Consider the following 16,254-nt stretch of genomic DNA (forward strand, 5'->3'; position numbering starts at 1 on the left):
TGGTCGTTTGGAGGAGGTGTAGTCTTCCTTGCTGTCGTGTAGTTCTGTGCTTCGAACCTTGCGTAGAAGGAGTTCAGTGCATCTGAAAGGGAGGCATCACTGTTACAAGCAGGGGAGGGTGACTTGTAGTTGGTGATGGTCCGGATGCCCTGCCACATGCACCGAGTGTCAGTAGTGTCCTGGAAGTGGGCGTGGATTTTCTCTAGCTGTTCGGAGGCCAGCCCTGTCCCCTTGTCTCGGGATCTCAGCAGCACACGCACCTCTGCAGTCATCCACGGCTTCTGGTTGGGGCGGGATGTGATGGTTTTGGAGACAGTAACATCCTCAATGCACTTGCTGATGTAGCCAGTCACTGAGTCTGTGTACTCCTCCAGGTTGATGGAGTCATCAGAAGTAGCAGCTTCTCTGAACATGTCCCAGTCAGTGTGCTCAAAACAGTCCTGAAGAGCAGAGATGGCTCCTGGAGGCCAGGTTGTAACTTGCTTCTTCTCTGATTTGGCACGTCTGATGAGCTGTCTGTATGCTGGGATGAGCATGACAGTGATATGATCAGAGTAGCCGTAGTGGGGGTGGGGCTCTGCTCCGTACGCACCGGGAATGTTAGTATACACACAATCGAGCAGGTTAGCTCCACGGGTTGGAAGATTCACATGTTGGTGAAAGCTGGGCAGCAGAGCCTTCAGATTACTGTGATTGAAATCACCAGCAACAATAAACAGTCCGTCGGGGTGTGAGTTCTGGAGTTTGGAGATAACAGTGTACAGTTCTTGCAGAGCGTTAGCATTAGCACCGTTAGCATTAGCACTGGGTGCTACATACACTGCTATTATGTACACGCTGCTAAGCTCTCTGGGCAGGTAGAATGGCCTGGCTCTGACTACAGCAAACTCCACCAGCGGCGAGCAGTAGCTGGAGATCAGCGCAGCGTTGTTACACCATGCTGTGTTGATGTAAACACACCCCCCACCTCCACGTACTTTGCCCAAGAGGCCAGCGTCGCGGTCCGCGCGGTAGCATAGCATGCCGCTCACCTCAATCGCGGAGTCCGTTCACCACGTCTCCGTGAAAACGAACACACAGCAGTCTCTGAACTCTCGCTGGGATGTCCGCTGGAGCCGGAGATAGTCGATCTTGTTCGGCAGGGAGCAAACGTTGGAGAGAAGGAGAGATGGAACCGCTGGCCGGCTGGAGTTAGCCATTAGCTTAGCGCGGACTCCGGCTCTCTTACCGCGCTTTCGGCTCCTCGCGCAACGCTTGCGGAGAGACCTCTTCCGGCTAGCAGGCTCAGGAAACGCCGCGGATCTTAGCAGGCCTAGCGCGCGTAGCTCCGCTCGTAGACCGTCTGTAAGTACAGATTTTTGTTGATTTTGCAGGTCTAGCAGGGTCTGTCGGTCGTAAGTTGTTCCCATAGCGAACTTTTGCATGATTGCGAGTTCAGATCGGATTATTTACACAGAAAAACAAACAAAAGCACCGTGTTTTGCTTCCGGAGTGGCCGCTGCGACTGCTCGCGCCGCCGACAGGAAGTGAATCTATTTCTAGTGAATTTCTATTTCAGATTTCTATTTGATCTGCAGGAATACAACACCGGGATGAACTCAAATACAGCTATTAGAAACTTGCAATAATCTGAGCTGAATGTGTTACGGTAGTGGTTTAGTCAGGAGGAGAGAGAAACGTCATGCAAAGTTAGAGGGGAATGTTCTCCTGGGGACCATAACCCTCCCAATCTACGCTCGGCTCATCTCAAATCCGCAGGGCCAGATCTGCCCCAAGTTTAGTCCCTCCAAAGGTCCAAATCCAGATGGCTGGTGGAGTGCCTTGAAGGCTGTGGTTATCAAAAACAAAGGGAAGTAGAGTACCTCTTGTTAAGGCCTCTGTAGTCGATATATGGCCACAGGCCCCCACGTTTCTTTCAGTTTTCTGAAAGAAAACAGGCAGACCTTACAGGTAGATTTGGACCTTGGGTAAAAAAGAATGATAACCGTTCTGTATGTTGACTCACTTTCATCATGAGGTCTTTGGTATGTTGGTTGATGGCCCTTGATTTCAGTGGGAAACCATCAATAGCTGACATTGGTAGAGGAGTGGTTAGAGAGTTTCCAATGGTAAACCTAGTTGGTGAGCTGTGGAAATGTCCATAAAGTTGCCTGCTGGACCAGAGTCAACAAAGACCACAACACGGACGACCCCTTATAATAACAGGTTGATGGACTCTGCCTTATTTGCTCTATGCTTGCAATGTGAGTAGCAATAAGTGACCTCATGAGGACAGTGCCAGAGTCCTATAGTTGTATTAAAAGTAGGTGAAGAACATTAAAAATAAAAACACATATTCAGGAGATGAGGGCTGCATATTCTTTATGATCTCATGAATTCATCGACACTCTTGAAATGACACTAAAGATCAAAGCATCAAATGTGGAAGGAGCAAATTAGCTTTAAAGAACAGATTGTGAGAAAATCCCAGCATTTCTTGAAGTAGTGCAGAGGATTGATAGGTTGATTAGTTCCAGTATGTTGAGAATAATTGTAGAAATTGTGCAATAAAATTGTGTAACGTAAACAGCAGTGTGTCGTTCAGTTTTCTCATTCACACATGTTCTTTCTCAGTAATCCCGCAGCGTGGAACCTGAAGACTCTACAGCAGCTGGAAATTCTACCTCTCTACCTCAAAAAAGACTTCTGGGGAAAATTTAGTTTTGTATGTTTCTTTCTGTATCTTTTATTTATTAGATGTTTGTGTTTGTTTACATTTGCTGGTAGTTTTACTGTTATGAAATAATCTTGTTCTTTGTGTTTTAGAATGTAAAAAAGGAATTTATGAAGTCATTCCTGCCATTCCTGAAGATGTTGAAAACCCCTCAAGGGAAGATGAGCAGAATGATCATAACATCTATAGTTGGCAGATCCAGACGTTCTGCAGGTATCAGGAAGTACCGATATTACTGGGAGGTGTATGAGTTTGTGTACCTGGACTACAGGTGTGTATAATGCTTGTGTGTTTGTTCTTCAGACTGTACTGTCGGCACCATCACATCTGTGACGATCGAGGATGAAACATTTCCTATTGACTATGACTCCACCCAGTTTGATTTGTGTCTGGATGTTACTGTACTAAATGAGAACCTGGCAGCGGTTACTGAGAAAGTGGTGGACACCAGCTTCCAGATGATCATTCTGGACAAACTGAACCTGGTCAGTGTTTCAGGATCATGTTCTGGTATTGGAGATGATCTATAGAATGTCTGGATTGTGGGTATTAATTGATTGTATATGTGGGTTTGTGTTTCAGCTTTACCCATCAGGTCTTCCAGAGAGTGTAGTACAGTTACTGGGCTACACATCCCGTGTAGCCAATGTTAGTGACATCAGCAAGTGGAACATCACCACAATTGATACCCTGTCCTCACTGATGAACCCAGATGATGGAGACTGGACTTCAGAACAGGTAGAGTGTCCAATAATATCAGCTGATAATTACTGCTGAAGTCTATCTTTCTCAGAAACTGTGTTTCTCAGAAGTTTGTATCATCAGTGAATGTTTCTGTGTTGTAGAGTAAAGCAGTGATTATGAAGTATCTCAGTGTGGAGGGGAACACTCTGGGAACTGTTGAACTAAATGCCATCGGCTCCAACCTCTGTTCTTTGGACGTCAGCGTCCTCAACACCATCACTGCTGATAGTCTGCAGTAAGTACAGAAACACATTATCACATAATCTCTTGTGTTTACTGTGTTTGATCTGTGCATTGATGTGAAGGTCAAGTTTAAATGCAGTGTTCTTGGTTTGTCTTTTTGCAGGAATGCAAATATTTTGGACATCTCTTCATGCTCTATTAATCAGAAATCAGCTCTGTACATTATCGCCAACTCCTCATTCAGCAGCCAACGAAGCGACCCCGCAGCGTTCTTCCTGCTCATCAGCCCTTACTTAGGTAATTCATACGCACATGTATATATATATATATATATAAACCTATAAACTTCAGTAAGTTCAGTAACCTAAATGATGACCTCTTCCTAGGTGACTAGTGTTCCCAGTCTCCAGTTTCTAATTGTTCTACTCTGTTCCCTTGACTCTATTCCGTTTCTGTGCTCTGTCTAATCATCACCTTGCTACAATTTATAATTGATGCCCAAATGTTTTGTTGCCCTGATATCAATTTCACCTGTGCCTCTTGCAAGTCCTATTATTGTTGTATCTGAGGTTTGACTATTGTTGGACTACAAAAGTTGAGAGACTGCTGGATCCCATTTGCTCATTCGTTTTCTAAGGCATTGATTTTTCCACTGTATTTCACTTTGCAGTCCATTTTGGCATGATGCTGCCTGACCTGTCAGGACCTCTCTAGATATAATTCTGTTGCCCCTGAAACCTCATTTATTGTATTCTCCTCCCTCTGCTTTCTCTCCTTTAGATTTAGATCTCCTAGTTCCTCTGCTCCTCAATCTCAGTCTATTTCTAATTGCCCTTCCCCATGCCTCAATCATCCCACCAGACTCCTACCATCTTGTTTTTACTTATTTTCTACAACACCGTGCCTTCTTTACTTCCTGTCACTGTCTCCTTCACATTTACCTCTCCTTATCTGACAAACTGTTTGTTTCTTATATCTCCTTGAAGTGGATAATGATGCCTTCTTCAATGTGCAGATGTAACTCTTTTCCCATTAACTGTCTTTTTTCATGGTCGCTCTGGTAGTCCCACATACAAACTTCTCAGTATAACAATTTACTCTTCTCTGTATAATGTGGCAGCCTATGCTCTGTCTTTACTTATTGCTGCTAGAAACTGATTGGAGTTCTGAATCTGCCCGTTCGTTGTGGCCTGGCTCCAGAGGGACCGTTCCCTGGATATGGATCTCTTCTACTGGGTTTTGAAGGGTTATACAACAGTGTTCTGTGCAAGGCTTGCAAATGTCACTTTTATCTTGTATTCTTTAATTCTTCCTCTTATATATTCCAGCTCCTTGCTCCCCCTGTTAATAAAAGAAAACTTAAATATTGAGCTACTGTTGTCCAGTCTGTCTCTGGCTGCCAAACTGAACATGCTTGATTTATCTTTTATTTTTTACGTGATAAACGGTCTTCTTTTTAGTTTCTCCCTGGGCCTTGCACCACCCAACCTGGAGGTCATCTCCTTACTCCTGGAAACAGTGGTTTTTGAGGGTTTCATGACAACCCTCTTCTTTTCTATCTCTTTTCTACCATGACAGGATTGCCTTGCCTGTTTATTTTAGTCATTGTGTTATATGGCAATATCTGATCACAACATGTTACTGTAAGCTGGAACTTTTGCGGTATGCCTTTAAGGATCATAATCCAACACCACAGAGAAATCAAGAAATTAAGTCTATTCACATCACTGGTTTTATGTGTTTGTAGGTGGAGCTCCAGTGGAAGATATAAGAGCTCTTTCTACTCAGAACATCAGCATGGACATTAGCACCTTCCTCAGTCTGAACCCTGCTGTAATTATGGTAAGAAGCAGAAAAAGATCTGAATCTATTTTTGATACAATTCAATCTGAAATTAAGAGGCAGAACAGAATCTACTGATATGTGAGTTTTGAACTGAAAGGAAATGGGTGTGTGTTACAGGACCTGAGTGTAAGCACGGTGCAGGATCTGATGGGGGTGAACATTGCTGATCTGAAGACGTTTGAGGAATCTTCAGTAATTCAGGCCTGGGTGGCTCAGCAGAAACAGTCTGAATTAAACACCCTGAATATTGACCTGCAGGGGGGTATAGATGATATCAACACCTCTACATCTGCTCCAGTTACCAGTACTTCCATAACTGACAGTGAAACCACCACCATCTCTACTGAAACCACCACCACTGCTGCTGAAACCACCACCACTGCTGCTGAAACCACCACCACAGCTGCTGAAACCACCACCACTGCTGCTGAAACCACCACCACAGCTGCTGAAACCACCACTACTACTGCTGAAACCACCACTGCTGCTGCTGAAACCACCACCACTGCTGCTGCTGAAACCACCACCACTGCTGCAGAAACCACCACCACTGCTGCTGAAACCACCACCACAGCTGCTGAAACCACCACCACTGCTGCTGAAACCACCACCACTGCTGCTGAAACCACCACCACAGCTGCTGAAACCACCACCACTGCTGCTGAAACCACCACTACAGCTGCTAGTGAAACCACCACCATCTCTACTGAAACCACCACCACAGCTGCTGAAACCACCACTACTACTGCTGAAACCACCACCACTGCTGCTGAAACCACGACTACAGCTGCTGAAACCACCACTACAGCTGCTGAAACCACCACCACAGCTGCTGAAACCACCACCACTGCTGCTGAAACCACCACCACAGCTGCTGAAACCACCACCACTGCTGCTGAAACCACCACTACCGCTGCTGAAACCACCACCACAGCTGCTGAAACCACCACCACTGCTGCTGAAACCACCACCACTGCTGCTGAAACCACCACCACAGCTGCTGAAACCACCACTACAGCTGCTAGTGAAACCACCACCACAGCTGCCGTTGAAATCACCACCACAGCTGCTGAAACCACCACAGCTGCTATTGAAACCACCACCACAGCTGCTGAAACCACCACTACAGCTGCTGAAACCACCACAGCTGCTGAAACGACCACCACTGCTGCTGAAACCACCACCACAGCTGCTGAAACCACCACAACAGCTGCTGAAACCACCACCACTGCTGCTGAAACCACCACCACTGCTGCTGAAACCACCACTACAGCTGCTGAAACCACCACCACTGCTGCTGAAACCACCACCACTGCTGCTGAAACCACCACCACTGCTGCTGCTGAAACCACTGCTACCACTGCTAGTGAAACCACCACCACAGCTGCCGTTGAAATCACCACCACAGCTGCTGAAACCACCACAGCTGCTATTGAAACCACCACCACAGCTGCTGAAACCACCACCACTGCTGCTGAAACCACCACCACTGCTGCTGAAACCACCACCACTGCTGCTGAAACCACCACCACAGCTGCTGAAACCACCACCACTGCTGCTGAAACCACCACTACAGCTGCTAGTGAAACCACCACCACAGCTGCCGTTGAAATCACCACCACAGCTGCTGAAACCACCACAGCTGCTATTGAAACCACCACCACAGCTGCTGAAACCACCACTACAGCTGCTGAAACCACCACCACAGCTGCTGAAACCACCACCACAGCTGCTGAAACGACCACCACTGCTGCTGAAACCACCACCACAGCTGCTGAAACCACCACAACAGCTGCTGAAACCACCACCACTGCTGCTGAAACCACCACCACTGCTGCTGAAACCACCACTACAGCTGCTGAAACCACCACCACTGCTGCTGAAACCACCACCACTGCTGCTGAAACCACCACCACTGCTGCTGCTGAAACCACTGCTACCACTGCTAGTGAAACCACCACCACAGCTGCCGTTGAAATCACCACCACAGCTGCTGAAACCACCACCACAGCTGCTGAAACCACCACCACTGCTGCTGAAACCACCACTACAGCTGCTAGTGAAACCACCACCACAGCTGCCGTTGAAATCACCACCACAGCTGCTGAAACCACCACAGCTGCTATTGAAACCACCACCACAGCTGCTGAAACCACCACTACAGCTGCTGAAACCACCACCACAGCTGCTGAAACGACCACCACTGCTGCTGAAACCACCACCACAGCTGCTGAAACCACCACAACAGCTGCTGAAACCACCACCACTGCTGCTGAAACCACCACCACTGCTGCTGAAACCACCACTACAGCTGCTGAAACCACCACCACTGCTGCTGAAACCACCACCACTGCTGCTGAAACCACCACCACTGCTGCTGAAACCACCACCACTGCTGCTGCTGAAACCACTGCTACCACTGCTAGTGAAACCACCACCACAGCTGCCGTTGAAATCACCACCACAGCTGCTGAAACCACCACAGCTGCTATTGAAACCACCACCACAGCTGCTGAAACCACCACCACTGCTGCTGAAACCATCACCACAGCTGCTGAAACCACCACCACTGCTGCTGAAACCACCACTACAGCTGCTGAAACCACCACCACCACTGCTGCTGAAACCACCACTGCTGCTGAAATCACCACCACTGCTGCTGAAACCACCACCACAGCTGCTGAAACCACCACTGCTGCTGAAATCACCACCACTGCTGCTGAAACCACCACCACAGCTGCTGAAACCACCACCACTGCTGCTGAAACCACCACTACAGCTGCTGAAACCACCACCACAGCTGCTTCTGAAACCACCACCACTGCTGCTGAAACCACCACTACTGCTGCTGAAACCACCACTACTGCTGCTTCTGAAACCACCACCACTGCTGCTGAAACCACCACTACTGCTGCTGAAACCACCACTACTGCTGCTGAAACCACCGCTACTGCTGCAGAAACCACCACTACAGCTGCTGAAACCACCACCACAGCTGCTTCTGAAACCACCACCACTGCTGCTGAAACCACCACTACAGCTGCTAGTGAAACCACCACCACAGCTGCCGTTGAAATCACCACCACAGCTGCTGAAACCACCACAACAGCTGCTATTGAAACCACCACCACAGCTGCTGAAACCACCACCACTGCTGCTGAAACCACCACTACAGCTGCTGAAACCACCACCACTGCTGCTGAAACCACCACCACTGCTGCTGAAACCACCACCACTGCTGCTGCTGAAACCACTGCTACCACTGCTAGTGAAACCACCACCACAGCTGCCGTTGAAATCACCACCACAGCTGCTGAAACCACCACAGCTGCTATTGAAACCACCACCACAGCTGCTGAAACCACCACCACTGCTGCTGAAACCATCACCACAGCTGCTGAAACCACCACCACTGGTGCTGAAACCACCACCACTGCTGCTGAAACCACCACCACAGCTGATGAAACCACCACCACTGCTGCTGAAACCACCACTACAGCTGCTAGTGAAACCACCACCATCTCTACTGAAACCACCACCACAGCTGCTGAAACCACCACTACTACTGCTGAAACCACCACCACTGCTGCTGAAACCACGACTACAGCTGCTGAAACCACCACTACAGCTGCTGAAACCACCACCAGAGCTGCTGAAACCACCACCACTGCTGCTGAAACCACCACCACAGCTGCTGAAACCACCACCACTGCTGCTGAAACCACCACTACAGCTGCTGAAACCACCACCACAGCTGCTGAAACCACCACCACTGCTGCTGAAACCACCACCACTGCTGCTGAAACCACCACCACAGCTGCTGAAACCACCACAGCTGCTATTGAAACCACCACTACAGCTGCTAGTGAAACCACCACCACAGCTGCCGTTGAAATCACCACCACAGCTGCTGAAACCACCACAGCTGCTATTGAAACCACCACCACAGCTGCTGAAACCACCACTACAGCTGCTGAAACCACCACCACAGCTGCTGAAACGACCACCACTGCTGCTGAAACCACCACCACAGCTGCTGAAACCACCACAACAGCTGCTGAAACCACCACCACTGCTGCTGAAACCACGACCACTGCTGCTGAAACCACCACTACAGCTGCTGAAACCACCACCACTGCTGCTGAAACCACCACCACTGCTGCTGAAACCACCACCACTGCTGCTGCTGAAACCACTGCTACCACTGCTAGTGAAACCACCACCACAGCTGCCGTTGAAATCACCACCACAGCTGCTGAAACCACCACAGCTGCTATTGAAACCACCACCACAGCTGCTGAAACCACCACCACTGCTGCTGAAACCATCACCACAGCTGCTGAAAGCACCACCACTGCTGCTGAAACCACCACTACAGCTGCTGAAACCACCACCACCACTGCTGCTGAAACCACCACTGCTGCTGAAATCACCACCACTGCTGCTGAAACCACCACCACAGCTGCTGAAACCACCACCACTGCTGCTGAAACCACCACTACAGCTGCTGAAACCACCACCACAGCTGCTTCTGAAACCACCACCACTGCTGCTGAAACCACCACTACTGCTGCTGAAACCACCACTACTGCTGCTTCTGAAACCACCACCACTGCTGCTGAAACCACCACTACTGCTGCTGAAACCACCACTACTGCTGCTGAAACCACTGCTACTGCTGCAGAAACCACCACTACAGCTCCTGAAACCACCACCACAGCTGCTTCTGAAACCACCACCACTGCTGCTGAAACCACCACTACTGCTGCTGAAACCACCACTACTGCTGCTTCTGAAACCACCACTACTGCTGCTGAAATCACCACTACTGCTGCTGAAACCACCGCTACTGCTGCAGAAACCACCACTACAGCTGCTGAAACCACCACCACTGCTGCTGAAACCACCACTGCTGCTGAAACCACCACCACTGCTGCTAAAACCACCACCACTGCTGCTGCTGAAACCACTGCTACCACTGCTAGTGAAACCACCACCACAGCTGCCGTTGAAATCACCACCACAGCTGCTGAAACCACCACAGCTGCTATTGAAACCACCACCACAGCTGCTGAAACCACCACCACTGCTGCTGAAACCACCACCACTGCTGCTGAAACCACCACCACTGCTGCTAAAACCACCACCATTGCTGCTGCTGAAACCACTGCTACCACTGCTAGTGAAACCACCACCACAGCTGCCGTTGAAATCACCACCACAGCTGCTGAAACCACCACAGCTGCTATTGAAACCACCACCACAGCTGCTGAAACCACCACCACTGCTGCTGAAACCATCACCACAGCTGCTGAAACCACCACCACTGCTGCTGAAACCACCACTACTGCTGCTGAAACCACCACTACTGCTGCTTCTGAAACCACCACCACTGCTGCTGAAACCACCACCACAGCTGCTGAAACCACCACCACTGCTGCTGAAACCACTGCTACCACTGCTAGTGAAACCACCACCACAGCTGCCGTTGAAATCACCACCACAGCTGCTGAAACCACCACAGCTGCTATTGAAACCACCACCACAGCTGCTGAAACCACCACCACTGCTGCTGAAACCACCACCACAGCTGCTGAAACCACCACCACTGCTGCTGAAACCACCACTACAGCTGCTGAAACCACCACCACAGCTGCTGAAACCACCACAGCTGCTATTGAAACCACCACCACAGCTGCTGAAACCACCACCACTGCTGCTGAAACCACCACCACAGCTGCTGAAACCACCACCACTGCTGCTGAAACCACCACCACAGCTGCTGAAACCACCACCACTGCTGCTGAAACCACCACTACAGCTGCTGAAACCACCACCACTGCTGCTGAAACCACCACTACTGCTGCTGAAACCACCACTACTGCTGCTTCTGAAACCACCACCACTGCTGCTGAAACCACCACCACAGCTGCTGAAACCACCACCACTGCTGCTGAAACCACTGCTACCACTGCTAGTGAAACCACCACCACAGCTGCCGTTGAAATCACCACCACAGCTGCTGAAACCACCACAGCTGCTATTGAAACCACCACCACAGCTGCTGAAACCACCACCACTGCTGCTGAAACCACCACCACAGCTGCTGAAACCACCACCACTGCTGCTGAAACCACCACTACAGCTGCTGAAACCACCACCACAGCTGCTGAAACCACCACCACTGCTGCTGAAACCACCACCACAGCTGCTGAAACCACCACCACTGCTGCTGAAACCACCACCACAGCTATTGACAGCACCACCACTACATCAGATTTCTGCACGTTCCTCAACAACTACAACAGTATCGACCAGTACCTGGAGAAGGTACACCTGTGTTCATCCCCTCTTTCTCCCTCTACCTTTACTCTCAGTCTTCTTCATTCATTCAGTCCTGCTGTTTCTCCCTCAGTTTGACTCTTTCAGATGTATTTAATGCAGTAATCCATATTTAAAGCTCTCTGTTCTCTCCATTCCTCTCTCTATCTCTTCTTTCCTCCCTCTGGATCTCTGTGCAGGAGCCGGTTGTATCTGCAGCTGTGGGCAGGCAGACGTTGGCATGTGTTTGGTCTCGTGCTCTCAGTGCGTCGTCTCAGGATGAGGTGGATCAGTGGTTTAATGTCAGACTGGGTCGGTACCTGCCCTTCCTCAGCTCTCAGCTCATCAACTCCACTCAACTCAGCGTCGCCTCCTGCCTGTCCTACAGGAAACTGTGAGTCTGTGTTTGGTGTGGTGTTAAATCATTCTATCATCGTTAAAAATCTTTCTGTGATCTAAAAATAACATATTATTATTATTCTGATCAGGGTTTCAGTTCTGGGGAACAACTATAATTTCTCAGGCACTGATTTCACCCCAGCTGATGTCTACAGCTCTATAAAGTCTTATCTGAAAAGCAGTGGTAAGCACAGCTACATTTATCTCTTTCTATCTCTCCCTCTGTATGTTCATCTGTACTCTGGAGTCTCTACACATTTATTAAGTTTATATATAAACGTGTGTCTGTGGTTTATGTATGTGAGCATATCTGTATCTTGTAGATGGATCTCCACGCTGTTATAACTCCTCTGATCCCCTTCTGAACTCCACTGCCTGGTTTTCTAACAACATTGGATTCTTCATCACCTTCATCACCCTCACTGACCTCCAGTCCTTTGTATCAGACAACAAGGTAACAAAGATCACCCCCCCTCCCCACACACACTTTCCTTGCACAATCAGACATACTTGTTTTACAGGTCACTGATATTTGATTGTGTTCTGTAGATCGGTGTGTTCTTGGAAAACCCTCAGAATCTCCAGCTGTTTAACAACACAGCAATTTCAGCCGACGTCACCAAATACTACAGCTCCCAGTTATACATCCAGAACCCTGCATTCAGCCCCCTCAGGTAACACCTACACACTGAATACTGCAGCATGAGTTATACATCCAGAATCCAGCCTTCAACCCCAAGGTAAGATGCTGTAGTTGATTAATTAATCTATTTATTTTTGGCTTTGTAGGTTGCTTGGTGTGCTATTGTGTGGAGCTCCAGGATCTGCATTTACATCTCTTGGACTTTTAGATGTCCAGACTATCATGGGAAGCCTCGACACATTCTGCACACAAATTCGTCCAGAGGTAATTGACTACTTTGTCTATTTTCCTAAGATGTAAGTGCTCAATGTGTTTTAAGCGTTTAACCAATAATCCTTCTCTTATCTCAGGTTACAGCAGCTCTGGCAGCAAACTTTCCCACTTTGTCAACAACTATCATCCAGACTCTTGGAAACCAGAGCGTTGGTCTGACACAGGGTCAGATAAGTTCTACAACCCCTACTGTGATTAACAGCACTCTGCCTACACTCAGCATCGTCCCCGGCTGGAACCAGGGTCAGGCCAATGCCCTCATCCAGAGCATCACTATTGCAGGATTCAACGTGAGTGTAAACTGCTACCTATTTTCGAAAGTTTTACCTGCATTTTGCGTATTAGTTACATTAGCTATGGTTCATTGCTTTACAAGACATAAATCTGATATGCTGATTTTGTGATTGACAGATCAACAGCGGATCTTCTCTGGTGTCTCTGGGCACCCTCATTGGAGGCGTTCCTTCAGCAACAATTAACAGCATCTCATCCACTCAGCTTCTGGCTATATCCCGTAATCCAACATTCATCAACAACATTCTCTCTGCACCAGTGATTGTTCAAGAGACATATGTCAAGCAGGTAACACTTACAGACATACTTACTTTTGACAAGATTTTGTTCATTTACACAACCTAGAAAGGTTGTAGTAACCTATAGAAGTTCACAAATTTCAACATAAGTCAGTTTTGTTTTCCTTTTTTCAGATTATCTCTATAGACGTGACCAAAGTGGTAGAGAATGTTCCAGATGCTTTGGCTTCATTTATCCCACCTGTGCTACTTTCATCTCTAACCATCACTAATGTTACACTAATTAACCTGAAGATCTGGAAACAAGAACAGGTAACTGAACATACACTTTCACAGTGGTTAAACCCTCAACAGACAAGAACTTTAATAAGATAAATAAGACTAAACCAATACTGGGTAAACCATAATATGGTAAACTGTGGTCATGATGGGATGCAGATGGTCATCAACAATGCTTAAACCAACTGTGGTCTCCAGAAAATGGATGATTGGTATTAATGATCATTAGCTTGCCATTAACTTCACTTGTTTGGACAGTTCACACAAGTTTGGGTTTACGATGTTAAGCTATCTGACCCTACTATCTGTGCTTATCAGATTCATCAGACTAGGCTGTCTTCTGTGGCCCAGGTCTTTTTTCAATTTCAATATGGATTTCTGCTGAGCAACCTCTCTTCAGATGATAGGGCCTAAATTTGCCTTAAACCTAATAATCCATGGATCCAACCTACAGTACCTTGTGTCAACATTCTAGGCTGGTACAGTTTGTGTAATGGTATATCATATGATTTTTTGCCACAGTTTGAAATCTCTACTAACAACCAAAAATGAAAATTTTGAACCAAAAATACCAATAATTTCTAAATTTCAGAGAATCATCAGCTTTAGAAATAATCTTACCAGAACATTTGACACCAAAAACCATTCCATGCTCAAAATTACTGAGATTGTCTTTAACCTCATTCTGATGGTTGATGTGAATAACACCTGAAGTTGCTAATTTTTTATTCACTGCACTGCTACCATACAATTGGTCGCATGATTGGTAATTTGATTAATGCATGAGCATATAGGCATGGTGAGTGTATAAAATCCAATTGAAATTGTAAAATTGATATGACATGATTAAAAGCCTGTTTGTGTTTTCTTTAGGCTGTGGTTTTGTTTGGTCCAGTAGCCAGTGCCAGTAACAATATGGAAGAGTAAGTTTAAATCAAGGACAACATGCTTTTAAAATGTGAGACATTTCATTGCCTGTATCACATCTGAAAACTGTGGCATTCAGATTTTCTGTGTCTATCTGTCTCCCTCTGCAGGCTGTCAGAATCAATACTGCAGGGATTCACCTGCACTTCAGCCCGAAGTCTACCACTGCAGAAGATCAAACAGCTGGTGAAAGCCTGTAGACCACGAACAGACAGGAACAAGGTTGCTCTGAAAGAGTCTCAGGTAGATACACTCTCATGCTCACCCAGTTCATATTCCTTCTGAACTAGTATGAATTCACTCAAACTCGACTGCCCTATTTCAAATTTTCATTACTGACACTATCACTGATTCTACACAAAAGCATAGGTTAGCTTTTCACCTGTGGTTTAAATCAAGTGTCAGGTAGGTTTGCAGTGTGTTGGATTGATGGCTGTGGTATTTTATGCAGTTGCTTTAGAAGCCCACTGTCCCAAGAGCATTTATGTGTTTACTTACTTCATCAAACATTTCTTTAGCACCACTATTGGGGCGAGGAAATGTTACTGTTCTGCCAGAGTGATATTTGGTAGGACTGCATGACTATAGCCACTATATCATCACTTTAAATTTGGTCTTCTGTAGAGATTGCTCTGGCATTAAAAATGGTCCTGATAAGTTATTGCTTTAGCAACAAATGTAGTGTTATTCCAAAATGTGTTAGTGTTATGTTATTGAAGCCTACAAAAGTTAAATCTGGTAGTACTGATGCAATTCACACTGTGATTTCTGTTACAGCTTATCTGCATGTACAACTATGTAAAAGATGACTTAACTCTGAGCTTCACTGATATGCCATCCGACATGCTTCTCTACTACAGGTGTGTATCAATCATGCACATAAACACTATTGAAAAGCCTAGCAGCAAACTGCAATTAAAAGTACTAAAACAGACACATGTAAGACTGTAGTTATGTATGTATTTCTGATTTATATGGTTCTGGTCCAGAAAGAGATGAGTTGTGGGCAGCTTTTATTCCTTATACAGGCTATTACGAATTTATGTGTATGCCATTTGGCTTAATGAATGCTTCAGTTTTCTTTCATGAAGAGGCGGTTTATCTTCTTTTAAAACAATAACTGGTTAATTTGTAGCCCACAACCAGCAAGTTCTGCAGTTGCTCATGGAGAATATTACTATAACACTTTAATAAGTAACACTTTTTTATTTTAACCCTAAATAAGCAATAGAACTAACAACAGACTGTAGACATTTAGGAAGATATTAAGATGAAGTGTTTCATCATGGTAAAGGGGCATGCTTCAGAGTTATAGAGGAATGAACCCTCCACTTCTGTCCAAATGTGCACCAGTAAGCCAGAGACATAGACCAATGCCTTCTTTTCATTTAGCA

At 46.8% G+C, this 16,254-nt stretch overlaps 1 protein-coding gene across 1 annotated transcript in view; it reads left to right on the forward strand.

Annotated features, from left to right (window-relative positions):
- The window catches only part of LOC103036435 (mucin-16-like), a 53,813-nt gene that overhangs the window by 33,254 nt on the left and 4,305 nt on the right, over nt 1-16,254 (forward strand). The window contains exons 35-53 of the mRNA XM_049469398.1: nt 2,614-2,704; nt 2,806-2,926; nt 3,017-3,198; nt 3,296-3,451; nt 3,559-3,692; nt 3,804-3,937; nt 5,388-5,482; nt 5,603-11,815; nt 12,007-12,200; nt 12,295-12,389; nt 12,529-12,659; nt 12,755-12,879; nt 12,995-13,112; nt 13,199-13,411; nt 13,533-13,703; nt 13,829-13,966; nt 14,807-14,856; nt 14,971-15,103; nt 15,638-15,720. Coding sequence (XP_049325355.1) covers nt 2,614-2,704; nt 2,806-2,926; nt 3,017-3,198; nt 3,296-3,451; nt 3,559-3,692; nt 3,804-3,937; nt 5,388-5,482; nt 5,603-11,815; nt 12,007-12,200; nt 12,295-12,389; nt 12,529-12,659; nt 12,755-12,879; nt 12,995-13,112; nt 13,199-13,411; nt 13,533-13,703; nt 13,829-13,966; nt 14,807-14,856; nt 14,971-15,103; nt 15,638-15,720 — 8,577 coding nt within the window. The remainder of the gene's footprint in view (nt 1-2,613; nt 2,705-2,805; nt 2,927-3,016; nt 3,199-3,295; nt 3,452-3,558; nt 3,693-3,803; nt 3,938-5,387; nt 5,483-5,602; nt 11,816-12,006; nt 12,201-12,294; nt 12,390-12,528; nt 12,660-12,754; nt 12,880-12,994; nt 13,113-13,198; nt 13,412-13,532; nt 13,704-13,828; nt 13,967-14,806; nt 14,857-14,970; nt 15,104-15,637; nt 15,721-16,254) is intronic.

Source organism: Astyanax mexicanus, chromosome 21 (genome assembly GCF_023375975.1).
Source record: "Astyanax mexicanus isolate ESR-SI-001 chromosome 21, AstMex3_surface, whole genome shotgun sequence".
Lineage (NCBI taxonomy): Eukaryota > Metazoa > Chordata > Actinopteri > Characiformes > Acestrorhamphidae > Astyanax > Astyanax mexicanus.